Source organism: Aphelocoma coerulescens (assembly GCF_041296385.1).
Source record: "Aphelocoma coerulescens isolate FSJ_1873_10779 chromosome Z unlocalized genomic scaffold, UR_Acoe_1.0 ChrZ, whole genome shotgun sequence".
In the NCBI taxonomy this organism is placed as follows: domain Eukaryota; kingdom Metazoa; phylum Chordata; class Aves; order Passeriformes; family Corvidae; genus Aphelocoma; species Aphelocoma coerulescens.
In genome coordinates, this window is record NW_027184085.1 from 61,546,494 (window position 1) to 61,572,370 (window position 25,877).

The window sequence follows — 25,877 nt, forward strand, 5'->3', positions numbered from 1 at the left end:
TCCAAATGCTTTATATATTAAATTTAAATTTGTCAAGAATTTGAATCTACCATTCTTTGTCAAAGAGGATTTAAAAAAAATGTTAGGGAATTGAAATCTAGATTACCATATATGGTACTATTAGTTACAGCCACCTGCAAAGATGAGAACCTATGTGCAAGTCTGTTCTTCTGCTACAGAAGGCAGTGATTTGAAGCAGAGCTTCTTTCCTCATAGAGAAGTCCATAAGCCAACAAACTATAGGGTATATTTGCGAAACATACTTCATCACAATTCATCAGTTTTGAAACAGCTCACACTGTTCAAAGAATGTGAAAAAGAATGAAAACAGCTGCATTGAAGTTTTAGCTTGTCACCTGACTATTATACTTCTGTTGGAGTTTCTGTTCAAATGAGTATTTTATTATATCAGGTTAATCAGTAAGAGGAGAGAGACAGGCAGATGATACCTAATTAACTTTGCATTTTGGCTCTCAAAGTTAGACAATGGTGGGCTCAAACTCCTTTGGTCATTGCAGAAGTTGAGGTCAGGTCTCTCACTTCCATTTGGTGATCTAGCACAAGTGCTCTGTACCCAGCCTCTAGCATTATTTTCTTTTCTCTCTGAAGATATTTGATAAAATTGATACAACACATATTGTGATCAAAATTACATGGTTTTCTTACTATAAACTATGAAATAAAAATTCACAGAGATCCTGCCCAGAAAACATCTCAAACTGTCTTTTGGAAGTCACTTACATACACCGAAAAAACAGGCTTTCAAAGAATTTCCTTCTTCCAAAGTCAGAGGAAGTTTAGTTTGCTATCTGCATTATCCATAGTGACTGCTTGGAGTTTTTTGTAGAGGTCTGAGATAGCTTCTTTTATTTAACAGAGCAAGTAAATCTTTATTTTCCAAACGGTAGATCATCTGTATGTTAACATTAATAGAAGCATTTCCAGAAAATCAAGGGTTCTTTAAGTGAACGAGGCCATATGCATCTCTTGTAAGATATGTGCTGCATCTTTTAAAAAATTGGATTTGAAAAGATTTTAACACTGCAATTTAAATTCATGGACAGGCAAATTTAAGTTTGGTTTGTTTTTTCTTTCTCTAATATTGCAGCTGTAGGTTATAATTATGTTTTCAGTTCATTTAATGTAGCATGTGTTTGGTTTTCAGGGGAACTCAGAATAATTACTGCTTGTCTAATGCTAAGCATTGCAAATGAAAAAACAATAGTCTACATGTTCAGGGTCAAATTCAAAAGTGGCATAATTTGGTGTCACTATCCTGGCTTCATTGTGTTCCCTCTTTATTTCATCTGAAAATCCGGCTCAACTTTCCATAAAAAATTGATCTATGTCTGAAATGTTTAACAGGGTATCCAAGTACATATTTTTTATATTTTCCATAATTTATGACATTGAGGACAGATTTATAGCAACTTTATTTCTACCCTTTTTCAGGTTTGTCAAAGAACTACTGGAAAAGAAAGTAAGTAGTGTTCTTTTTTGAATTCACTTCTGTATTCAGAAGACGCTGTGTGAATACATTAAATAGTTAATCCTCCTATCCAAAGCTGTTGTCTTGGTGACAAATAAATAAATATACATCTTTCTGTGTAATAGACAGATATCATCACTCTGATAAATATTCTGCTAGTTTCATTTAGAAATGGACTTGCAACAGTGTCAAGTCGGTTTTCTGTGCTCAGAGCAGAGCAATGTCACACGTGTTTGTTTCTCTATTGAGTTTGAAGAAAGGAAAATTTTCTGTTAAAGAAAGCTGGAATTCAGTTTATCACTCTGTGGTACATAAGTAGACAGACTAATTAAAAGAATTCTCACCAGCAGAATTCATTGTTTTTTCAGTACAGTTACTGATCCACTATAAAATTAGTGTTTTGGATCAGCACGTCTTAAAGTGTGCTTCTAAAGAAATTCATGCTTGCGCTCCTGTGGTAAAGATAGAGGTTTACACTCCAATATTACAAGCAGTAGTACTTTTCTTACGAGCCTTTAGTTTTCAGTGGCTTCTTTTGACATCCTATCTCAAAATATTCAAGAGCAGATGCCTTGAGTTTAATGCCTAGGCCATAGGTATTACTAGAGTAAGTTGGCTGATTTGCAAGGACTCGAGCTCCTTTTTTCTGGGAGATAATACAAGGAACTGCAGTCCAAGTTATCACTTACTGGCTTGTGCAAAACTCTTGCCTCTGACTCATGACAGAATTGTAATCCTGTTGACTTATTTTTTATGAAAATTTTAATCTAGAGATGCAAGGTGTAAACCTCTACAGTTCTTGGTGTCTTCTCCACTGTTTCCTACTGTGTAGCATATCTGATTATACCACTATTCTTCCTACCTAGGGAGTATAGGAGTTTGTTGCTATTATAAATAGAGAATGTTGAACAAGAAAAGGGCTTTGGTTTTGCAGAAGCTTGCAGTTTTGCAAGCTTCTTCAGTAGTCACAGAAGTGGGACTCAAAAATATCTGGTCATTCAACCAACTTATTTCTCATCATGCATATGGGACTGTCAGCAAATGTGAAAAAGTATCCAGTGCTGCTGAAGGCTGGTAAAATCACAGTGACTTGATGAGAGTTCTAATGAAAACAAATTATTTAATAAAGTTCATTAAAATTGCTGTAAGAAATCCCCACTTTAATTCTCTGTTTCTGCAAAGAAATGTCTAAGGAAAGCAAGGAAATGACTATACAACTTAATTTGAGTTGGCAAGGATGCAGTAAGCAATAAGCAATGAAGACAAAATGTAATTGCCATGTAAATGCTAGTCTTACTTACGGTTACTGAAAGATACAGGTGGAATACAAACCCTGTCTTTTTATTATTTTCAGTATCCCAGAGTACAGCCTATAATAACACCCCGCTTTGGCCCCTCCTGCACAGAGGACTTGCTGAATGCCCTTGGCAATTTAGCAGAGACTCACGATCTCCATGTGCAGGTAAGCTCTGAGAGCTCTGTATGCAATTTAAATGGTGTGGACAGAACCGACAGCATGCTGACCATCTGACAACACCTTCAGGAGGAGCTACCTATCTGCTGCCGTGATCTCAGCATCCACTCTGTTGTGGGCTGCTTCTCTCTTTTACCTCACAATCACATCATGTGTTATTTTAGCTATTATTTTAACATTTTCCAAAAAGTAAGTGGGCCATTGTGTCACCACACTATTGGGATGGACATGTGTACCATCTCTTATCCCTTTTAAAGGAACAAATGGAGCTACTTCTTTGGGTCCCATGGAAACTTCTTTGGGTCTGATGAAAAAAGAAATCCAAGGAGTACATCTAACTATAGGCTTTACAAACACTAGTTTCTATGAATGTATGTTTAGCACCAGTAGATTGCTCAGAAGGTTGTAATGTCAGGTTCAGTGCTGTTTAAAGGACTAGCTGCTATGCATTTTCTTATTGCAGAGTCACATAAGCGAGAACGAAGAAGAAGTCAAACTTGTGGAGAACATGTTTCCTGCCTACCAGAATTACACCGAATTGTATGATAAAAACAAGCTGCTAACCAGCAAGGTAGCCACATAAAAATTTCCCCACCATAACTTACATTAATCCATGTAGAGAATATGATGGTTTACTGTATTTACCTGAAAAATCTGTTTTGTTCTTTGAAGGTCAGTGACATCTGGGGGAAAGTAAATTTGTTTTATGTTCTCTGTTAAAGTGTTGGATCTTTAAACAAGCCCACACTGTTCCTAAGTATTTTAGGGGAGATGAAAAATAAACATATTTTACGCTCCCTGATCTGTTTTCCAAAGGCTCCAAAAAGAATTAGGGCAATGGGATTAGAAGACTAGGTAACTGGTATTGTAGGAACTGGTAATTCTTGGACAGTACTCAGTTATCCTTATATTCCAAGGATATTATCCTGTTTTTGCACACTGGTTTGCCTGAAGATTTCTTCTGTGGTGTTATGGTAGCACCAACTTCATTTTTTTCCTTTGGAGAAGCAACCCTCTGTGTTGAGTTCTGAGCATCAACCTCACTTGCAGACAAGTGCACTTTACTGCTCTGACTATCCAAAAGCACTCTCATCTCATTTTACCAGCTGATTCTACCAAGCTTTGAGAGGCACACTAGCCTGAAGAGTTGAAATTCATTAATGGTTTATGCTGGTGAGATAAATGTAATATAGCTGCCCACAGTAATTACAGGTTGGAGTGCCAAGGCACATGTTATTAGACAGTGGGGTGCCCATGCAGAAGTGAATATGAACAACCCAACTAAAGTCAGAATACTTAAATATCAGTCAAGTTAATTAAAAAATTTAGGAGAGAATTTTCTGAGGCACAAGGGGCAGCTGGCAACTCCCTGGGAATTAGCTATTGAACTCCCATTTCTGTGTTTGAAATTGAACCCCAACACATCACTTGTTTTCTGTCCTTTTTGCTTGAAAAATCAATATGGACTACAGAAGTATGTACACAGCATTAACCTTTGTTTTCTTGCACAGTCCTTTGCATACTGATTTGGATTGTGGGTGTTAGTGTTCTAAAGAGCATATTCATGCTGCAAAAGCATAGGTCTTAATTCTGCAGACTTTTACGCACACAAGTGAAAATGGTCACGAAAAATCATGATTACTGGTGCCTTCTGGAGTCAGGCTCCTGGTTGTTCGGGAAAGCATTCTATTAAACACAGGTGTAACAGAACCTCAGATATTGTCTCCCCATCCACCCAAACTGAGACAGCAAGTCAATTTTTTTAAGTGTTTCTAAAGCAGGGTTTTTTTGGAGATGTTGCTGAAATATTTCTTTCTTTTTAAAAAAACAATACAGATTTGCAGGAAGGTAGATGCTTCAGCAGCTACCATATAACTGAAGATGTGGCTATTCTCCTTGTCTTTTCAGCTACATTGAACTTGATAAGTAGAGATGGGAGGGGTATAGTGCTATTAGGAGATGCTCAGTGGAAACTGTCTCCGTGCCATTCTCAATTTTATGTCCAGATTGCAAGATCTAACTGAGCCCTTGCTCTTCTCTTTCAGTGGGCATTTGGCATATGAGGTAATGCCAATTAGATTTGTGCGGAAGTAATTGTTTTATGTACTATTAAATTATCCTATCCTGTACCTCTATATTTTGCTTGTGAACTTATTTTTGAAGTCAGCTATGTAGGCTAAGAAATAAAACTAATTTATCAGTTGCATAAAAAATTAGATTATTTTACTTAAAGAATATTTAGTATCTCTCTCTCTCCCTGGTGCAAAGCTTTAGAGAGCCAATAGGAAGCATGCTAAGAGTACATACACCTTCCATTGTATCTGATGTATTCCTAGCCCCAGTACTTAGTCTCTGTGTCAGCTAAATATAAATTGTAAGGTTGCTACAGCACTAGGACAATTGAGGGATTCTTGCTTTTGTTCGTTGAAGGTCTTTGGTCACAGCAGTCACTGCAAGAGCAAGCACCCTGTATTCTTATATTGAAAAAATGAAAAAAAAGCTGAAGGAATGACATGTCAGGCACACTGAAGTTAATCAGTTTTTCCCATGTGGATTTTAAGAGTTTCATTCAAGAAGTGCATTACTTTCACTTGATGGTAACATGTGTCCTTTTTGGCTATTTAAAGCAGTGCAGCAAAACTCACAGCCACAGAAGTAAATGCAGTATTGAGTAAACTGGTGATTCTCTTTTTCTTTAGACAGTCATGGCTCATGCCTGTCATCTTTCTGAAGAAGAGCTGAAACTTTTTAGTCTTCGTGGAGCTGCAATTTCACATTGCCCCAATTCTAACTTTTCGTAAGTTAAAAAAAAAAAATAAAGTAAGAATGGTGTATAATTAAATAAAGCTGTTGATCATGTAGTACCCTGAGTTGATGCTACCATTGCAAAGCTATTTATATGATACCTCATTACACCATCAATGACATACTGGATTGAATGTGACCATTCATCATCCACTTCTGCATAGCATGCTCTGGACTCATTTGCGGTCTTTCAGTTCAGTTATTGGCTCTATATCTATATCTATATCTATATCTATATCTATATCTATATCTATATCTAATCTATCTATATCCATATCCATATCAATATTTCTTTTCTAAAAGTTTGTTTCTTTTGACTGTTTTGTCAGTAGTAGATTCAAGGCATCTCCCTTCCCCCCCTGAAGTGTGTTAATGTTTTGGGGGAATGGGCTATATAATCTTTCTATTGAGCAGACATGAGATACTGCATGGTATCCAGCCAGAATAAATAATAAACCAGATCTTGCAGACATTAAGGGAGAATCTTTGTCATAAAATGGCTCTGCAGCCTTGCTCTTCCTGAACTTTTTCTGCATGCATCACACACAATGTGTTTCTTTTTCCAATCCAGGTTGCGCAGCGGTGTTTTAAATGTGCGAAAGGTTCTTGAACACAATGTGAAGCTTGGTCTTGGCACAGGTTAGTAGTTTGCTGTAGAAGTGGTTTCTTCTGGAAACCACTGGGAGATACAAAAACATCCACCTGTTCATATTTAAAAATCAGCAAGTCTCCAACTTTTGGTCCTCCTTTGTTTTCCCCACTAGAGTATGGAAGTCTAGAGTATTGAAATCTAGGGTTGGTCCAAAACTGTTTAAAAAGAATACAAAAAATTAGTGAAGAGTTTTGTTGCTATTGTGAGCTTAAACAGGGCTTGAATAACAACTTTGCAGTTCTCTGTTTTTTTGTTGTGTTCTGTTCACTTGAGTGTGTGTGAGAGCATGTTTATTGGGAATTATGCCTTCAGAGACAGTGCTTAGCAGCAGAACTTGTTCAGTTTACCACATATGTCTCTTCAGACCTTTGAATTAAAGCTTATAGAAATTTAACATGGAGAATTATACCCAAAGCTTGTTTCTAAAAGTCTGATCCCTTCTAGATGTTGCTGGTGGATATTCAGCTTCTATGCTTGATGCTATAAGGAAAACAATGATGGCATCTAATAGCCTTCAGATCAATAAAGTGAATGAAACAGGACTAACCCTTGAAGAAGCTTTTCAGCTTGCCACTCTGGGAGGAAGCCAAGGTAAGAAGAAAATTTTTTAGAGTGGACACAGAGAGCTACAACCCTTTTTTATTATATTTCTCCCTGTCTTCATGGGAGATTTCATGGATTTTCTGGTGCCAGAGTGAAGTCTAACTGGTGGGCAGAGATAATCTTTCAGTCTCTCATACCCATACTAGGCTTTTTAGAGAAGAGTACTCTATTACTCTTGAGAGTTTAATAATAAAATCTTAATGGCTTTTCAGGTTGTACATTTGCTTTGCAAAGATCCTGAGACTTCTTAGTGATAAGGTTGTAAGTGGTTGTCTATTTATTGTACCAGCTGGAAATTTGTTTTCTCAGCAACCATCACCTAGAAGAAAAACTGCAATTACTGTAAAATCATGCATTCTATTTGTCATCAGTTTCTAATTTTGCTTGTGATTTTTGAGCTGTTAGCGAGGCAGTTTGTCACAAATCAAAACATCATGCAAATCACTCCTCCCTCAGGGAAAACCAGAAAATTTAAACAGGCTATCCACCATGGTTGTTCAAAACGCAGTTGCATCTGCAGAATACAGTCATATAGTATGTGGGTTATCCAGTTTTGGATAACCAGTTTTCTTATGATCAGTGTGCACATACAAATATATGCAATTAAAAATGTTTTAGTGGAGCCGGTATGATTTAGCAGAGAGGAAATCCACACATAAGGGAAAACCTATTACTGTTTCAGTTAGCAGAAATGAGCTTACTACCTGCTAAAGCATGAGTCCCAAATCTTTTCAGTGCAGCCTCTCCGTAGCTGCCAAAAAGCTCCATTGGGAATTATTAATGGAAGTTTGAAAGATGTAGTGAAAATGTGACCGAACAGGTCTTGTCGGGACTGTATTTGAATTCCTGAAGAGTGCAATGGGGGAAGTAGAGAAGAGAGAAGATGAGCAGGGAACAAAAAGTGTTCTTTTTCCTGCAATATATACTGTTCCACAAAGTGTGAGAACAAACTAGCTGAGACACAGAAAGGAAGACTTATAAAAATCCCGAACTCCTATGTGGTTTCCCTTCCCAGCTACTCTTGTGCTTTTTCTATATTAGGCTTCTTTAGTAAAGTGTTAGTTCTGTATATTTATTTTAAGCTGGTTTATCCTTACTGAATTACTTTTAAAGGTAGAATATATATTACTTCTACAAGCTTTCAGTAGCTTGGAGACTGAAAGTGAAAATTTTAGTAGCAGAATTTTAAATGAGTGGTTCTTTTGTTGAAATAATTTGCTTTGTTAAGACTCCTAAACACTTGTCACCCTCTTGTGTTTAATCTAAAAATTGCATTCAGCTCAAAAACCTGAAGGAATATGAGATCATTTTAGTTGAAAGTAGCAGGTAATCAAATATTTCATAATTTGTAGAAGTTTGAATGTCTTTAAGATACTGTGATATTCCTGCCACTCACAAACTTCAATGAAGACTGAGGTTCCTTTGTCAGAGCAATCTGAAAATAAATGTACAACTTATTTGTAGATATTATGCTCTTTGATAACTTAATTTCAGAGTATTGGAAAAACCCATTTAATTCAAAGATACTTTCTACAACTTAAAACCATCCTAATTTATTTCTAAAGAGACACAAAGGCCTCTTTTTAGGTATTCTAAGCACTTGCAAGCACTCAGTTCCTGAAGATGAGTATATAAGTTTTTAGGACCTGTGGACCTGAGACCTGTGGTTGTAATGAAACTTTGAAAAAACAAAGCTAAATAATAGACCACAAGCCAAGCCTTACAGGTAGATATGAGACCTTCAGATCTGGCTGTGATTATTTTTCCATGCCATACTATTCTTTCTTCCTGCTAATTACAATTAGTTATCCTCACTGGACACTTCTTTTATTATCATTTTACTATATATTACTATTTTAATAGGCCTATACAACCTTTCAAAGTTGCTTAAACTGTTTAAAAAATGCAATCTAATACTGCCTTAGCAAGGTGAGTGTTATTATATACTTTACAGTTTCTCTGACTTATTTCATTACCCTGTTTGTAGTTTGAATATTTTTGCGATATAACCAATTGTTTCTTAAGTTTCTTAAGAACTCAGGTGATAACATACTCAGTATTCAATTTTGTTTTGGGTTTTTCCTCATAATCATCTAAATTCTTGTTTGTTTTCTGAATATTTCAAGTAAGTTGCCAGGTATGTCTACGTGGTGGAAAGAGGTTGGTGCTGAAGACGTGTTTGTGAACTTGTTTTCTTCCTCAGCTCTAGGACTAGATGATGTGATTGGAAACTTTGAGGTGGGCAAAGAATTTGATGCACTGCTAATCAACACAAAGGCTTCAGATAGCCCCTTTGACTTGTTCTCTGCTGATGATTTTGAGGTAATCAGAACAGGATTGATCATCAAAAAGTTAATGGAAATGCTGTGGGGCAGGTCTGCAATACAGACAGAAAAAAACCTCTTGAGAGTTATTCTGGTGACAGGAATTGGTGTACTACACCCCTGCTGTCTGTGCTTCAGCCTAGAGGTTCCATGCTTGCTTTTCTTCAGAATCTTGCTGACCCCAGTGACAGTTCCATAACACCATGAGCAAAAATGCATGTAATGTTTTTAATGCATGTTTTATCAGCCCAAGAAGACAATTAGAGTTATCTGTTTGCAGTGACAAATGGCAGACAAGAAAAAGCAATTTAGTTTTAGTCAAGAGTTCAGGCTGAACAATGGCAACCTGTTGCCAGAGGAAGGTTATGTTGCCTTTTCTATATTGCTGTTAAAAAATGAAGCAAGCACTCAAGATAGCCAATTTGAGTTAAAAGCACAGTTTTTATGTTAGCATTAAAGCAGTGTTGGCTTTATGGTACGGAAACACCTTCTCATACAAAAATCTTCTCTGACTAAAAAGATAATTAAGAGCAGCCAGTCTGATGTAGCCAGACTGCCTGGAAACCATTCCAGTTCTGTAAAAACTATTATTTTTCAGTTTAAATCTAAACCTTTTAAGGTCAGTTACTGGTCCTTAGGACTTTAAAAATGTTTAAATTTTATTTTCAAAACGTAGATGATGTATGTTAAGTTTTGATTTCACTGTTACTAGAAATATTTAGGAGAACTGATTTATCTGTTCTTTCAAGCTTCAAATAATTATGATCTCGGACAACAGTACTGCTTTCTGAATTGTTTTCTCCCATTTTTCTATAGGACACTCTCCAGAAGTTCCTGTATCTAGGTATGTTTTGATTTTCAACTCAGGTAGAATTCTCATTTCCTACATCAAACATTATCTCAATTAATGCTGGGTTTAACATAAACGTATTTATATATAAGTAAGTATACATTTGTTTTCAGTAATAAAATATATTTATTCAACTCTTATATAAACATTAACATGTGCCTGATAACTAGTATTATTATTTTACATTAATAAATAAAAATTTACTTATATTTATCTGTAAATATGCCCAGGCAGTGTCCGGACTGGGGCTGCACTGCCTCTGTGTTGTGATGTTGAGGTGCCTGGTGCCAGCTCTGGCCACAGCTGTGTCATGCTCTACCTAGACCTTTGCCTTTTTGGGGTCAGACCAGCTTTCTTGCTCAGATACTGTGCAACAAATCATTTTCTGTACAGATACATAATATTTTTGGGGTTTGGATCTACTGAATATATGGAAAATCCATTCTAGTATTCCAGAAGCTGAATGCTATGTTTATTTTTTTAAAAAAGCATGGGTTGCAAAAACATTTATTGATCTTTTTGGTAGCCCTGGCTATTTCTCTCCAAATGGACTTTCTTAGTTCTAGGAAAAGGTCATTGCAAATGATGTGTTCCAAAACGGATTTTGTGGACTGCATAATTTTCATTAATTAAATCAGTGCATGTATTTATGTGCAAATCTCTGTTTTGACCATGTTATTTCAGGTGATGATCGGAATATTTCTGAAGTGTATGTGGCTGGAAAGCAAGTGGTTCCTTTTTCAAGCTCTGTATAAATCCATTTCCCTTTTGCAAAATACTCTGCTGATCATTCTGCATCTGATTTGGAAAAGATTGTTTAAACACAGTGCCTGATCATCAGGAATGACACCTCTCTTTTGGATAATGTTATAAAATTTGAAAACATTGAAAATTTTGTTAGACCTCTTGAGAATTACTGTACCAAAATTTTCATCGTTCTAGAAGGAATGGCTATTTAAATATCTCTGTAAAAATAGCATTTGTGCATTAATGGGGATTTGAGAAATACCTTATTTAAAGAGGACACCTGCTGTTCTGTTAAATAATAGTATAGGAAGCACTATGTGGAACAATGAGATGCTCATTGTCTATAGGAATTTTAAAAACCCCCACTGCTTGTAAATTGATGGTCCAGGTAATGGATATCATAGAAGAATGCAATTTCCATAGTATTATTGTCAAGTATGGAAAAATTAGTGTCATTTTGGAGAATGTAGAGCAGTTTTCAGTTTTTCCCAGGAGCTTTTTTAAAAAAAAAATATTTAATTTAAAACATTATTTTTAAAGAGGAATTAAGTAAGATGTGTGTGTTTATAAATAAATAAGGATCCTTATCAAAGAGTTCAGAATTGTCATTTGTAGTCAGGCAGTCCATTGAATTACCTTGATCTGAGTAACGGCTGAATGAAACTTTTGTTTATTAGAAGCAGGCACTAAGATATCTCTGCAGGCTATACAATGGCAAACAAATAAAGAGGGTTTTCTGGACTAGAGGGAGTGCTTCATCTAGTTCAGCATCCTGCAGAATCTTCCCAAACTCATTTGCTCCTGACTGTTCAGACAGGATGATGATGTCCCTTCTCCTTTCTGCAAGGGAAGTGAGTGCATTTAAAAAATTTCCATGAGAAATGGTCTCTTTCTGGCCAGTACCACCTTTGACTTGAGGTGAAAATCATCACTGAAAAAAGCAGCTCAGCTTTCATGTGCTCTTTGTGTCTTTCAATGTGGCAGCCATAATTCCAGCCCTGTACAATTCCAGGATTCCAGGTAAAAAATATGCCTTTTTTGTTTTGGAAATCTGTGTGACTTCCTTTCCTAAAAAGGCATATTTCCCTGCTTTTTATCAGAGCCCTTTTTTTTTTTTGTGATATTTGTTTGAGGAGGGGATTACTTCTTATTTCTTTATTATGTTTTTGCAACACAAAGGATGTAAGCTTTAATTTCAGGGTCATTAGAGACCAGTATTGTATTTAGATACTGTAAACATGTGTTGAATATGGTTTTAAGGCCTGCTGCAAGCTTCTTTGATTTCACTAAGCCTTGTTTCGCACTTTTATCTCACTGCCTGGGGATATAGGACTTACCTCTGTTCACAAAACAAGGGAAGTCACTGCACCAAAGTTTCACTTTATGTCTACTTCTGACAGAGTGCTTGGCCTAACGTCACTCATAATGTTCTGATTTTAAAAGCATTTTCAGAGCTTATTGTATTGTTATGATTACACCTACATGAGACAGCATAGCATCAAGGGGAAGAGTAACAGCTAATTTGGGCACTTAAAGCAGTACAGTCTGTTCAGTGTGGTTTTTTTGCCAAAGCTGAGGGGCCATACCAAACAGCAGGGAATAACCAGGAGATGTCTTGCAGACATCACCTGGATGCAGCCGCTCACTGAGAGTTCACTCAGGTATCTTCCAGGTTGCTGCACTGTGCCACTGCTTGCCGAGGTACAGCCTTCCTACCCATTAGGTTCAAAGACTTCTAAGGCTTTAGGAGTCAAGATCTAAGGATTAAGATTTACACATTCCATCAGGGTGTTTTCTCAACCATTATGTTTTTCATGTGTCCCGATCACCTACACAGTAGCACACTTGTTCAGCAAGTAACAATCTTCAGCTCTTTCACTTGGTTTCCTGATTCAGGGAGCATTTTTTCTCATGAATTTTGACATGAATTTAATTGACCAAATTTCACATTTCAAAACCAAAGATCTGTGAGACACATGTTTTAATCCTCCCAGTTACTGTTTGAAACTATTTTTAGGAAATTACATGGTTTTCAGCTTTGGCTTTCCTGTGGTGGAGAAAGATCACACAGCCTTGTGTACAATGTATGCTAGTGCCCTACTTCTTTGCCTCCAGAGCTATGAATTAAGTCAATGCTTTTATTTTAGTGGTAGTCTTAACTGTCTCTGACTTAATTGTTTTCCCATTATTTTTGGGTGTTTTTAAGAAAGGGATTCAGATTCTTCTTAAAATACTTTTGAGGATGGACAGGTTGCTTATTTAAAAACCAGGAACACACTAAAACTTTAACAAGTTCAGGACTACACTGCTGGCCCAGTTACAAAGGGACTCTCTAGGATAACTGCTGCCAGTGAGCTTTGTATCTGAATTTTTACTGTGTCACGAGCAGTTTGACTCTTGTTAAATTCAGGGACAAGGTAGGAACTCACCTTTTGACCAGGAGGAGGGAGGACCAAGATGGATAGGATTACCTTAAATGCCGAGGTGCTTAGGCATAAAGGAAAGAAGTCTGAATTTGATGTTTGAAGAGGCCAGTAGAGGAATTCATACAATAAATAAACTGTGAGGGTCTTTTGACAGCAACATCTTAATTAGAATTGAATGGACAAAAAAATGCACTGCCAGAAAAGTTAAGTGGAGTCATCTGAGGCAGTCCCAAAATCTTGTTCAGTGGAAGATTGCTTATGCACAGAAGTTTTAAGGTTTTAGGTCATACAGAGAACGTAGTAGTCAGATTTCTCTGACGTAATTTTGGGAAAGTCACTAAGGATCCCACTGTGAAGTTTTAGTCCTTGGGACCCTCTGCCTGTGTGTAGATTGCCAAGATACTTGTTACAGTGGAGGAGGATCAGTGACAAGTTATTGCTGAGACTCACACATCTACACCACATGCAGCTCAGGACGACATATATCCCGTTTCCTTGGATAGATGCCCATACTGCATGTGCACTTTGAAGCAGGCCAAGTAATGGGTTCAGATTCTCAGTGTCTCTTTTAGAGATGAGTATATTTGGAAGGCAGCTGAGTTTTCAGTGTAGTTTCCTCCAAAAGGACTTCATTCTTGTATGCCAAAACCACCCTGCAAACTGAATCAAAGTTCAATTAGGGAGAATGATTGGGAATTCAGAACAACACTATTGTCTCAAACCAAAATGCCAATGGAGGCTAGAACTTGAACTATTCTCCCTCTAAGTTCATCATAGAACTTAGTAGCTGAATACAAATTGAAGCAACCTTCTTCCACCTTCCTCCCTTTTCCCTAACCACCTCACCACAAAAAAAAAAAATACAAGAAAACAAACAAACATAACGAAAACAGAAAGAAAGAAACAAAAACAAGTTAAAATGAGACAACTGAACATTAAGGGGATATGAGTATGTGGAAGAAAATAAAGGGATAATTTTCAGTCAGTATAAATTGACACATATGACAGTATAAAATGACTGATTTAAGATAAAACCTCTGGAAAAATGCACATGCAACAGATTCCAGATGTCTCTCCCCACGAGTTCTCTTACCAGATGGTGGATGAGATCTTTCTTTCCTAATATGTCTTTATGTTCAATGGTAGCATACCATTCAGACAAAGGAAGAAAAAGGCTATTTGTGTAGAGCTTGCTTGTTGGGACAATATGCTTACTGTGCTGTATGGTCAGATGAGCACTTATTTATTATAAATAGAATGTATTTGAATTACTGTTATATGTTGATCTCATTGTGTCACTTTAGGTTTTGAAATACTAGTAAGAACTGCCAATGCATTATGCAGCATTATTTGAATTATTCATGTGTGGCAAGTGGAGTTCTGCACTTTAAAATGTTGCCTTGGCCTAATGTTTATATTTATGCTGTATTTTTTGTGCAGTCCTAAGATTTTGTAGGGGAAAAAAAAGTGTATTTTTTCACTGTACTGAAATTTTCAGTAAGTCAACTTTCTTTTAAAAAAGGGAACTTTAAAATTACCCTGTCTAAAAGTCTGTGCCTGATTATACACTCATGAATGAAAAAATTATAATGGTTTTATGAACTTGGAGAGTAACATTTAATGTAAAAAAAAGTGCAGATAAATAGAATTTTTTAGAATATAATTAAGATAGTGTGGTGCAAGTTAGCAAAAGGTATTGTTAAATATCTAAAGTTTTATTGAGCAAAAGAGAACATAGTTATTATTGATTATTCATTTTAAAAAGATACATAAGTTTTGAAAAACAAAAAGCCCAAGTTCTTTCAAAGAATATCCCAGTTTTAAAAGGAAAAGATACTAATGTCATTACTCAGCCTAGCTGTTTAAAAATATTATTTTAAGAATTTCCAATAACAATCCATGAGAGATGGTCAGGTGGACATCTTTTAAAGTTCTGGATTTTTATGAATAAATGGTGCTGCTTTATTTGCAGCCCGGTATGTGTTAGGAGTCAACTCACCTGTAAAATTATAGTGTAGAGTCACAGAATAAGCTGAGTTGGAAGGGACCCTCAAAGATCATCATGTCCAGCTCCTGGCCCTACATAGCACTGTCCTCAAGGACAGGGAAGTATGAAGACATTTGCAGAAGTGTGGTAGTGGAACACAAAATACTGCAAAGTAGAAAGGAGATAGGTCAGAGGAACTCATAAAAAGAAGGTGATATGTCAGAGGAATTTTAGATGGGAAATGCTCAGAAAAGAAGATACATTCTCAGGTGACATTCTGTTAAGTCATGGATGTCATTCCTTCTAAAAGTCACTGAGGTCCAAAACCTGACCAGGTTTCCAAAGCAGTTCCGTACGTGCTTAACAATACAAGCCCAAATACCTGCTAATGGCATAATTATGAAGCTCTTCACAACTTTAAGACCTCTGCTTCAAGATTTAAATCAAAAATTACCTGCAATGGCTCCAGAAGAAACATAATGTAAGGGGCACATTATGTTTTATGTACACCTGTCTTGTAAAACATTTAGCACCGGCCAGGACAGAGGCTGAATTAGTCTGGTCCCAGTGAAGAATATCTGTTCCTGCATGCCCCAGACATCATTCCCTGTCATGTGCCTGGTGATGCAGTGATAACTGAGTCCAGAACAGGACACAGAATCTGGTGTGACTGAAGTGACTGAATACAAATTGTTTTAGGTATCAGATTGTGTAGAAATGAAGCTCATTGCTGAGACCACAGCACATTTTAAATTACACAATCATATGTATCTAACATTGAACTTCTAGATACTAGGACTTTGGCTTAAAGCTGTGGGGTTTTTAAGCCCTTGCACTGTAAGTGCAAAAACTCATGCTTCTCTTAACCAGCAAATGACATCTGCAAGGTATGAAAATGAGTAACAATGTCGACAAAAACAATTCTTGGGAAGCCAAAAGGATATCAGTAACATTAACAACAATCTGTTGTTTAAAGTTAATAGAACTATTAGTTTATGTGGAAAGGCTGAGCAATGTTTTTGGGAGGCAGTTTCCTGGAAACTTCAGTGGAAATTCTTTCTTAGAAAATGACCAGAATCAGTCTGCTCCAACCAAGAAGGTCCCTTGTGGCTTCTGCAGAGGCAGTCACTTCTATAGCAGTGAATGCAATAGCCATGCCTAGACCCTCACTTCTTTACCCTGCCATGACTCAGAAGTGTGTGTTAGCTTTAGTTCTGGCATTGGTTTGTGGTTTCTCATAGATTTAGTCTTAGTTTGAAAATAACTATGCTAAAGTAGTGGAGCTGGGAGAGGGATAAGGACAAAGGGCAATCTTACACCAGCCTGCCTAATGATTCAACCCAAAATATTTGTCCCACCTTGTAGATGTTATTATGTTTGCACAGCTCTTAGACGCAATGATTTGGCTTAATGACTTGAGTGAACTCGTAACAATTAACGTCAGTCAAGGCTAGGACATAAACTGTGAGCAGCTGATAAACACATAAAAATGTTTTACTGTGATCTGCATTTAAGTCACCACCACCTTGGCTTTCCTTAGCCAAGGGCTCCTAGGCACATTTAGGTACAAAAAACTCCCTGGAGATAAGCCTGCAGGAGAAGGGGCCAGTGTTAGTGACAGCTGAAGGCTGTAAATAGCATCCTGTCTGGCCTTGTTTTTTGGAGCTGGGTTGTGTACTCCTCTAACAACTTCTACTGATGAAGCTTTTAGAAAGCATTAGTACGTGCTCCTTATCTGAGGATGTGTGCATCCCTTGCTTCAAGACAGATTTTCTTTTCCCAAAGGAGAGTTCACATCTTGCTGGAGTAAGTTTTTCTGATGCTGATTTGTCTGCTTGTCACCTGTTGTGCATAAGCTCTGGTTTATGTGAAAATGCCTAACTGGAGTTAATGTTGTTGAATTTATCCTTCCTTTTGTACTTGTGCAGTTTCAAGGAAGAACAATGTGTTAGGAGAAATGGTATGTGCGATTTCCACTTTTCTGCTTGGTTTTGGTCATGCTAAATAGGAAGTCGTACTGTTGAACAAAATAAAGAGGCCTTGTGTTTACACCAACCCTTGTCTCTTTCTGTGTCTGACTTTTGAGAAGAGAGAAAGCTGACAAGCTGACAAATAAACAGCGAAGGCCGAAATACACAGCAACATACCCTGTTTGCTGGGGAGCCTGGGCAACGCCCCATCACAGGAGTTTGCAAACTGTGCTTAGTATGTATGTTATTTTAGGGGCTCTTTATTCAGATTCAAAACTCTTACAGCTTTTGATGTATCTTTATTATCAGACTTGTGGGCTTCATAAATAAAAGCCAGCGTTTCGGTAACCAATTTATTTTTTTTTTGTGTTGGATTATACTGTCCTGAAACGCTTGCTTCTTGTGCTTAACAACAGTCACATCTCCTTTGATGTGTGTTTCTTCACTTTCTTACAAAGCTTAGGCATAAAAATGTCCCCAGTCTAAGCAGCTCTGAAACGAACGAGAAGTGGGTTTTCTTAAAACAAAAACTGCCATAAAAGGACCAGTAATTACACACTGAGGAATTGTATACTGAAATGTTGAGAATTATGTGCAAGCTGTTACCAACTTACCCAAAATTTTGTGCACAAGAAATAAAACTGTTCTGTATTTTCATCAACCAGCTTACCAACAAGTCATCGAGCTACAGAGAAAAGAAAGAAAACTTCTTTGTAGACTACTGTTCTGAACAGGAGGGTCCATTTAGGCTTTCAGCCTGGGAATTTGGCTACTTAAAACTTTACTTTTGAAAAACAACAGGAAGAAATGCTTTTGCAGTATTTCACTGGAAAACTGTGTTGAGACTTACCTGTTTAGGGCGGTATGAGCCCCAGATGTGAGCACAGTTCTTATGGTGTAGAGGGTTTCCAAGTAAATTTGAAAATCTGAGAGCCTTTGGTATACTCTCAGTAAATCTCAGGCTACAATTACCCGTTTCACTCAAAAAAAAGTCACCGAGTAATCCTGAACACTTTATCAACATAATTTTCATTAGTCTTCTCCCATGAATATAAAGAAGGAAACAAAGATTCTTCTTGGTTTGAGATCAGATAATGGATTGCATAATCTCAGTTTAATTTGCAGTTCATGACTTAAGAGCATAGTTAAAATGCAGGTTGCTTGCCCTATGCTTGTATTCTCTAATCAGCTGTCTTCCTTTCAAAGCATTAGCATTCTTGCATTAATTCTAATTAAATACTAGAATTAATATTTTAAAGTTTAAGAGTTACTTTAAAATTATGGCCATACATGCCATGAAATCAAGCTGAAATAATGAGTAATGTCTCTTCATAATTGGTCTTAGCTGTAACATCACAAAATACAGAAGTATTTTTCTTCTTAGAAATTGAATATATTAAACAGTAGATACATTTTCATCTCCGCCCCTGCTTAAACCAATCTCACCTTCCAGCACACTGGTGAAGGTTCATAGCTGTCAGAAACCCGTATTCTCTGATAATTCATAAAGAATATTGATTCCAGCTAGCTGTGGGCAATATTAATACATGTATTCTCTCGTTGCTCTAAAAATTACTCCCTGGCCTTTTATTTTTGAGAAGGAATCCCCTTTGTTGCATTTTGGTGGCTTGTGAAATAGCAAATGTGCCAATAGAGATCAGCACTGCCTTACAGGACAAAGCAGCCAGTGCTGAGCAATCCTCCCTATCCCAGCTGAGGCGCTGCATCTGGGCATTTCCAGGATCGTTAGACAAAAATTCACTTGCTTCAAGGGTACAGGAAGAAGAGTTTGAGCTGTGTGCAGCAGATGCTCTTACAGAAAGAGAGATTCACAGACTTTAGAAGTGACCGCTGCTGCCCACTGCCCAGGCTAGCTCCAGCGGTGTGTGGCAGGAGTGGGGAGCAGCCGGAGGCATGGAGCTTTAAGGCTGCCCCTCTGAAGCCTCTGCTCTACCCTGGGCAGCGAAGGCTCCAGGCACTGTAACAGCCAGCCACCCTCGAGGAAGGAAAAGACAAAAAGTAGCACGGAGGTTTGCCACGGGAAGAAATTCAAGCTCATTGAAGGGAGTCCACAGCAAACAAGCAACAGCTGCAGTGCTGCTACACCTTATAAAGGAGCGTTGGACTGGAGGCGTAACCCAGTTAGGGACCAATAAGCAGGTTAGGAGGGAGGGATGCTGAAGGGATGGACTCACATCTGGCCCAATGGTTTGGTGGGTGGAGGGAGAGGGGTCACATGCCCCAATGGGGCGTCGAGGTTTAGAGGATTTCCAAGAGGGGAGGTATCCGAGGGGGCAGGATCTCGGGGGACTGACAGGGGCCATATAAGGGTAATTAGGGAGGGCTCTGGTGACAGACACAGAACGATGCAGAACTCCAGGAGGGGTTTGGGTGATTGATAGGGAAGGTGCCAGAACAAAGGGAGGGGATAACCATTTTGGGAGCACCGGGGGAGCGGCTTGGGTCTGGGACAGACCAACTGGGAATAGAAGTGGGGAAGGTAGGGACGAACCATTAGAGTACAAAGAACATACAAAATACAGTAAAAACATCGCATCACCACATAAACCTATAAAGAGTTGAACAGTTGCAATCCTCTGCTCTGACCTTTCCAAGTCAGAGGGGGTGGCTGAGGCATCCCGTGAGGCCATGTCTCATGTCTTCATCATGTACCCACGCTTGGGGCCGAATGCCTCAGTGGAACACACACTGAGTGAGTCTGAGTGACCAGGATTAGACTTGTTTCAGATACAGTGCATAAGAGCAACATAACACTGCACACATTCTAAACGCTCAGTTTATTAAACCCCCTTACTATGGGTCTGGTTCCCTTAAGTGCAGTGCTGTGATGAACCCCGTGCTAACAGTTTGGGAGGTTGCTTGGACACCCTGTTGCTCAGCCAGCCTACAGAAGCAGCCCAAACTCTTCACTGGAGGCCTGTTGGAGAGCAGGAAGATCCCATCCTCAGGGCATCCTCATCTTAATCTCTCAAGAGTAAAATCAAATTCAAATTGCTGCACTTGCACTTCTTCTGATACAAAAGCCATTTCAGTGCAGTTTATGTGCACAGACAGCTCTCAGCTGTACCCCTGCCTGGCTTGGGAGCTGCTGTTGTCCTCTAGCTGCTGCCACTTCTGGCTGTAGGTGCTGATGTGGAACTGGGACAAGGTGAGGCAGCATGAGGTGGGGTCATGAGCTACCTTGATAAACTCCTGCACTTCAGTTTTTCCTCTCTTTAAAATGAGCCGGGCTTGGCAGCATTATCCCTGCTTTGTAAAACCCTGTGAGGAGTTAAAGGGGAAAGAAACAAAATGAAAATAAGAGAGAAAAAGGAAAGAAAGAAAGAACAAAAGAAATCATGAAAAGAACAGCAGGAGGGGGATCAAAACATGTGTCCAGCTTTTTCCCACTCTGTTTCCTAGGCTATATCTTACTGAGGCACTTCATAGCCAAGAAGAGGTCTTCTGCCTCTTCTCCTGGAGCATGTCTCCTCAAGGCTGGCTGGCACGACATCTACAGTGGTCCTAATGCCTGGTAAACCCATGCCATAAAAACCTTCCATTTAAAAAGTCCTCCAGCCTTCTAGTAGTACTGAAAGCTGCACTGGAGAAAAGGACACAACCTGCCCAAAGAAAAACCTTGTTGTTTAGGCCACGAAAATTGCATTTATGAAGCCACTGTAACAATAACAAAAAACAGCAACACAGACCCTCCAGGATCTGTGGAATTACCTGATGGTTATTGTCCAAAGTGCAAATGTTGCACAGGCTGCAATGCTGAGGGCTACAGCCTGTGGAAGCATGAAATGAGGGTGGGCCATGGTCTCACCTCACACTGCTTCATCTTGCCCCAGTCACACACAAGTGTGTGACTGCACCATCATATGTGGCTGCACCATCATATGTGGCTGCAGGATTTGTGCCAGGCTTCACAACAGCTCCTTCCAGGACATGAAGCTGTGGACTCGGGCGTGCTTGTGCTTGCAGCTAACCCTCTCCATTATATTCTAGGTCTTTCCTGCAAAATGCAATTTAATTTAAAGTGCCTGGAATTGGCTTGGTAACATTTTTCCAAAAAGAGATTTTCTGCTGAGTGGGAAGGAAGTAGATGTAATTTTAAGGTGATGAAGGAGAGGTACACAGTGGTCACAAATGAATGGTTTAGGTCACTTGAGGAATCACTGTCAAAGGTATTAAAAAAGCAAGTTTAATATAAATTTCCAGAAGCATGGCTTAACAAAGTTCAGTGGCCAGGTTCACTGCATTAGGTACTACATGGATGAAACATACAAGAAAAATCAGGTTAGAATTGATTTTAAATGATTTACAAGGAGACAGGAGACATAAAAAAGGTTAGGATGCAAAAGGGGAGACCCTCCTTCTGAGTCATGAGGTTTTAGCTCATTTGCTAAACTACCAGCAGATATCTGTCATGTTGGAATCCCCCATGAGTACAAGGGTGGCCCGTGTGAGATTTCTGCCAGCCTCCTGTAGAATGAATCATCTGCCTATCCATCCTGGCTGGGCAGTCTGTAACAGACTCCTACCGGGACACCCGCTCTGCTGACCTTCCCCTGGTCTTTACCCACTCAACCTGTCACCATCATTATGGGTCTCAATGTAATCTAAACAATTCCTCACAAACAGTGCTACCCCACTGCCCCTCCTGCTTCACCTATCTCTTCTAAAGTTTTTATAGCCACCCGAGAAAGAAAGTAAAATTTCGTCCATTGCAAAAAAAACCAAAAAACAACTTCTCCTGGGAAATGTTATCTGTAAATCCTGCTGAAAGTATTAAACTGTTGTGGGACGAATTAGGCATCAGGCTGGCTTGAGCAACTCTTTCTCCTACAAAATACCCATTCTGTGAATTCACTGAAGTCTTCAGCCATCACACTGATGACCCTGGCCCTTCTGTCTTAAGACCAAAAATCCCCATAACTTTCTGATGTGTTAAAAACAATTGATTTGGGGGGAAAAAAATACAGCAAAGGGAGTGGGCACAAGAACGCCAGAGTTGTTAACAGTATAATATTCTTCACATGGACAGCAGGTACATCTCCATGGCACACCACCCTCTCCTCACTGTGTGTCCTCTGCTGGGATAACTGCACTCTTCCTTTTGTACGAGTGTGAAAGGGACTGAGCTGGGTCAGACCAAAGGTCTATCTAGCAAAACTGTCCTGTTTCTGGTAAGGTTGATAAATAATAAGGATGTGCAGGAGGAAAGCAGGACACAGCACAAGCCTTCCCTTGCAGATGCCCCTGCTTTCAGCCAGCAAGTCTTATAAGGTCAACACTGCAGTAGAGAAGTTTGTTTTAGCTCTTTAGTTTGTCCAGTCCCTTTCTGATACACCCATATTTTTGCTCTTTGGAAATCCAGTGACTGTGAATCCCACCTGTTCATTTTGTGTTGGGTGGCACAGTCCTTTCTTCTGTATGTTTTACTGGCTGCCTAAACACATCCCTGCTTCCCAGACTGCAAGCTCTAGTGAATAGTGTAGTGTCAGCTTTTTGATTAGCATCACTGTCCTTAAAAATGATTTAAAGGAAGAGTAAGAATGTTTTGTGCTTCTTATATTTTTGGTTCAACTTATCAAACAGGTGTGTTCATGTATTTATTTTGTAATTTGGTTTGACAGAGAAAGATTAGGGCTGGGCAGTAAATTACATGTGAAGTAGACTGGACTGGTTTCACAGAAAGCAAGGAGGAACTGCCAGTACTGCCTGTGCCCCAAATAAAGCAGACCGTTTCATAGAAGCAGCAGAACATTTTGCACTTTTGGAAGGGCCAAACAGGTTGTCATTTGCCTGAAGCCATTAAAATATCTTATTTCTTTATGCCAAGGCTGACAGACATGCTGAGCTGGGAATTGCTAAAAGATGGTGTCAGATTCAGGGTTCACTGGACTTTAAAAGAAATAATGTGCTGCTAACACCCTTTCCTTGATCCAAGACTGACTTACAGCATCAAGTTTCCACCTTTTCCTCCTTCCTGTATAAATGTACTGTGTGGTATGAGAGCCATTATGAAGAGGATAGCAGAAACTCTATGACAGGGAATAGAAGGAGAGGAGAGAAGCAAGAGAAGGGTATTTCTTTCCTCCCCACTGGCCCTTGTGTATATAAACCCTAATTCTTAAATAGATCCTTTCTGACAGAAAAGGAGTACAACAAGAGTATGGAATGTTGCACTCCTAGTGAGGACATGAGAGCAACAGGCAGTGCAGCTGGCAGTGGTGTCACCCTTCCCATACCCAATCATCTCCTTTTGGAGATGTTTTGTGAGTTCCTGCTAACGTGCATTCTGTAAGCACTATCAGAACTTTACATTCTGGCACAAGTTTAAAAATTTGCGTCAAACTACAGACATACTTGAGCTCTGGCCTCGATGAATTTAAAGCTTGACTGCAAGTGGATGCACAAAGTGCAAAATATCCCTTTGGATCATCATTCATACTCACTTCTGTTATTCACGTGAGCACTCAGAACAATTTTTTCATAATTGTCCTGATAAACATTCAGATCTGTGGTGACAAATGTGGAATGCATAGATGAACTACACAACATTATGGTATTATGATATCCTTACGATAGCAAGGATGAACATTTGTAACTTGTTTTCTAAACCCAAGATTACCATGCAACCTCAATATCCTCACAGATGCAAAGACCATGTAAATATCAGCTGCCCTTCTCTTGGAATAAGGTCACAAAACCAAGGTATTAGACATTACCAAGAATTACCTCATAATAACCACAACAGCTTTTTGAAAACACTTAGCATCATTTTACTCTAGAGGGCAAGAAAAACAGCATGGCCCCCCTGCTTTTTATGTCTTTGGCAGAGCCCAGGAGAGACCAGCTGGACACTATTGCTCCTCTGCCAAGGCAGGAGATACAATGATGAGCACCTCCCTTGGCCGTGAGGATTCACCTGCCAGCTCTGCCCCTCTCTGGAGCAAAGGAAGACAATGCTGACTGCTTGCAGAGGTCTAAGCAACTTGCTCTGATAGACAGTGAAAGATTGCACTGTATTGCTCCCCTCTGTAATGTTTGTGCTGCTTTGGGAGAGTTAAACCTTCCTGCAGGCATAATTTAACAACCACTTCCAGTCTCAACAGCATGTGAAGATTTTTATAAAGAGGATTCTTGCCTGTTCAGTAAACTCTACACCCTGGTTACTAAAAATATCTATGTAATTGTTTTGGGTCGTTCTGTTACTTAGGCAGGTTTCTGAAGTGTTAATTGTGATATTAGTGCTAAATGCACTGAGCTGTCTTTTGCATTTACTGAAATTGTGACTCTTTGAGCTGACTAAATCTTTACATATTTAACTTCAGAACAAGACTGAGCTACTGTATTTCCAAGTGGTATTTGATAAGCAGATTATTCCACTGCCTACAAAAACCCATACTAATAATTAGGCAAAATTAAGTATGAGAATGATTTGCGTGGCATCTCTCACTGACATAAGTAGCTCCCACACTCTTCTCTACATTTCACTATGCAGAAGGTGAGAACCTTGAAGCAACCATGGCCTCAACATTTTATACTGGACTTTGAGACTCCTGTTTTAACATTTTATCATATTGTCATAAAAACAGAACAAATACTCTTATCTCTTATTACTGCCATTTGCATGACAATTCACCTAAACATGACATAAAACTCCTTGTTGCAAATCTTTATAAAATCAGAAAACAGGAAAAAAAGTACTCCCCCTTTTCTCACAGGTCAGATCACATGTGGGCAAAATTCACATGGAGGCATTATAAAGAGCAATCATACTGCAGACATTACATCTTCTTTTTTGTTAAAGGAAAAGCATTGCTTTGAAAATTGAAAATTGAAAAATGAAGCACAAACTCCTTCACTGGACGATCCGATCCACATGGCCGCTAACAGGGCTTTATGCAAGCTTTTGTGGCATATTTGTGCCTTGCCTCTGAGCACAGGTAAAAGTGAAGTTAGCATGTCTTGTTGAAATTTGGTATTCCCTGGCACTTGCAGTGAGTGTGGGGGTGTGAGACTGCTCATGCTGGAGCAATGGTGATGGAGGAGGTGTTGTCCTCCCCTCTTGAAGGCTCAGCTCTGCCTGGTGACTTTGAAAATCTTCTCCATCTGATAGACCCTTGTTGCAGCATCCTGGGGACCGGCAGAGGCAATATGTTGGGCATAAATACTCGTCCCCTCCATGGTGCCCTTGGCAGGGCCTGGCAGCTGACTGCATGCATATACTGCTGAAACTCCACATCCGTCATCACAGTGGTGGTGTGGCACAGACAGCCCCAGGGCACCATGCCCTGCCCTTTTGTCTTACTCAAAGTCTTTCTAAGCTCTGGTGCTTAGCAGTATATGGTCAAAGTGATCTGATTGTGCCAGAGCTTGGCACTATCAGCACACATAAAACAAATGTACCTGCCATAAATATTTACTTGTTCCTGGAACTTTGTTCTTTGGTGAGCCAGTGTGACTTACAACTTCTTTAACTGAAAAAATGGGGTTGTTTTACCCTTAGTTTTTAGCCTTGGAAAGGGGGGCCTTAAG

At 38.9% G+C, this 25,877-nt stretch overlaps 1 protein-coding gene across 1 annotated transcript in view; it reads left to right on the plus strand.

Moving 5' to 3' along the window:
* GDA (guanine deaminase) overlaps positions 1-17,412 on the plus strand; it is a 29,215-nt gene extending 11,803 nt beyond the window's left edge. Inside the window, exons 6-14 of the mRNA XM_069001514.1 lie at positions 1,453-1,480; positions 2,844-2,951; positions 3,427-3,534; positions 5,663-5,760; positions 6,340-6,407; positions 6,865-7,011; positions 9,227-9,345; positions 10,164-10,191; positions 10,882-17,412. Coding sequence (XP_068857615.1) covers positions 1,453-1,480; positions 2,844-2,951; positions 3,427-3,534; positions 5,663-5,760; positions 6,340-6,407; positions 6,865-7,011; positions 9,227-9,345; positions 10,164-10,191; positions 10,882-10,952 — 775 coding nt within the window. The 3' untranslated portion in view covers positions 10,953-17,412. The remainder of the gene's footprint in view (positions 1-1,452; positions 1,481-2,843; positions 2,952-3,426; positions 3,535-5,662; positions 5,761-6,339; positions 6,408-6,864; positions 7,012-9,226; positions 9,346-10,163; positions 10,192-10,881) is intronic.
* The last annotated feature ends 8,465 nt before the right edge of the window (positions 17,413-25,877 follow it).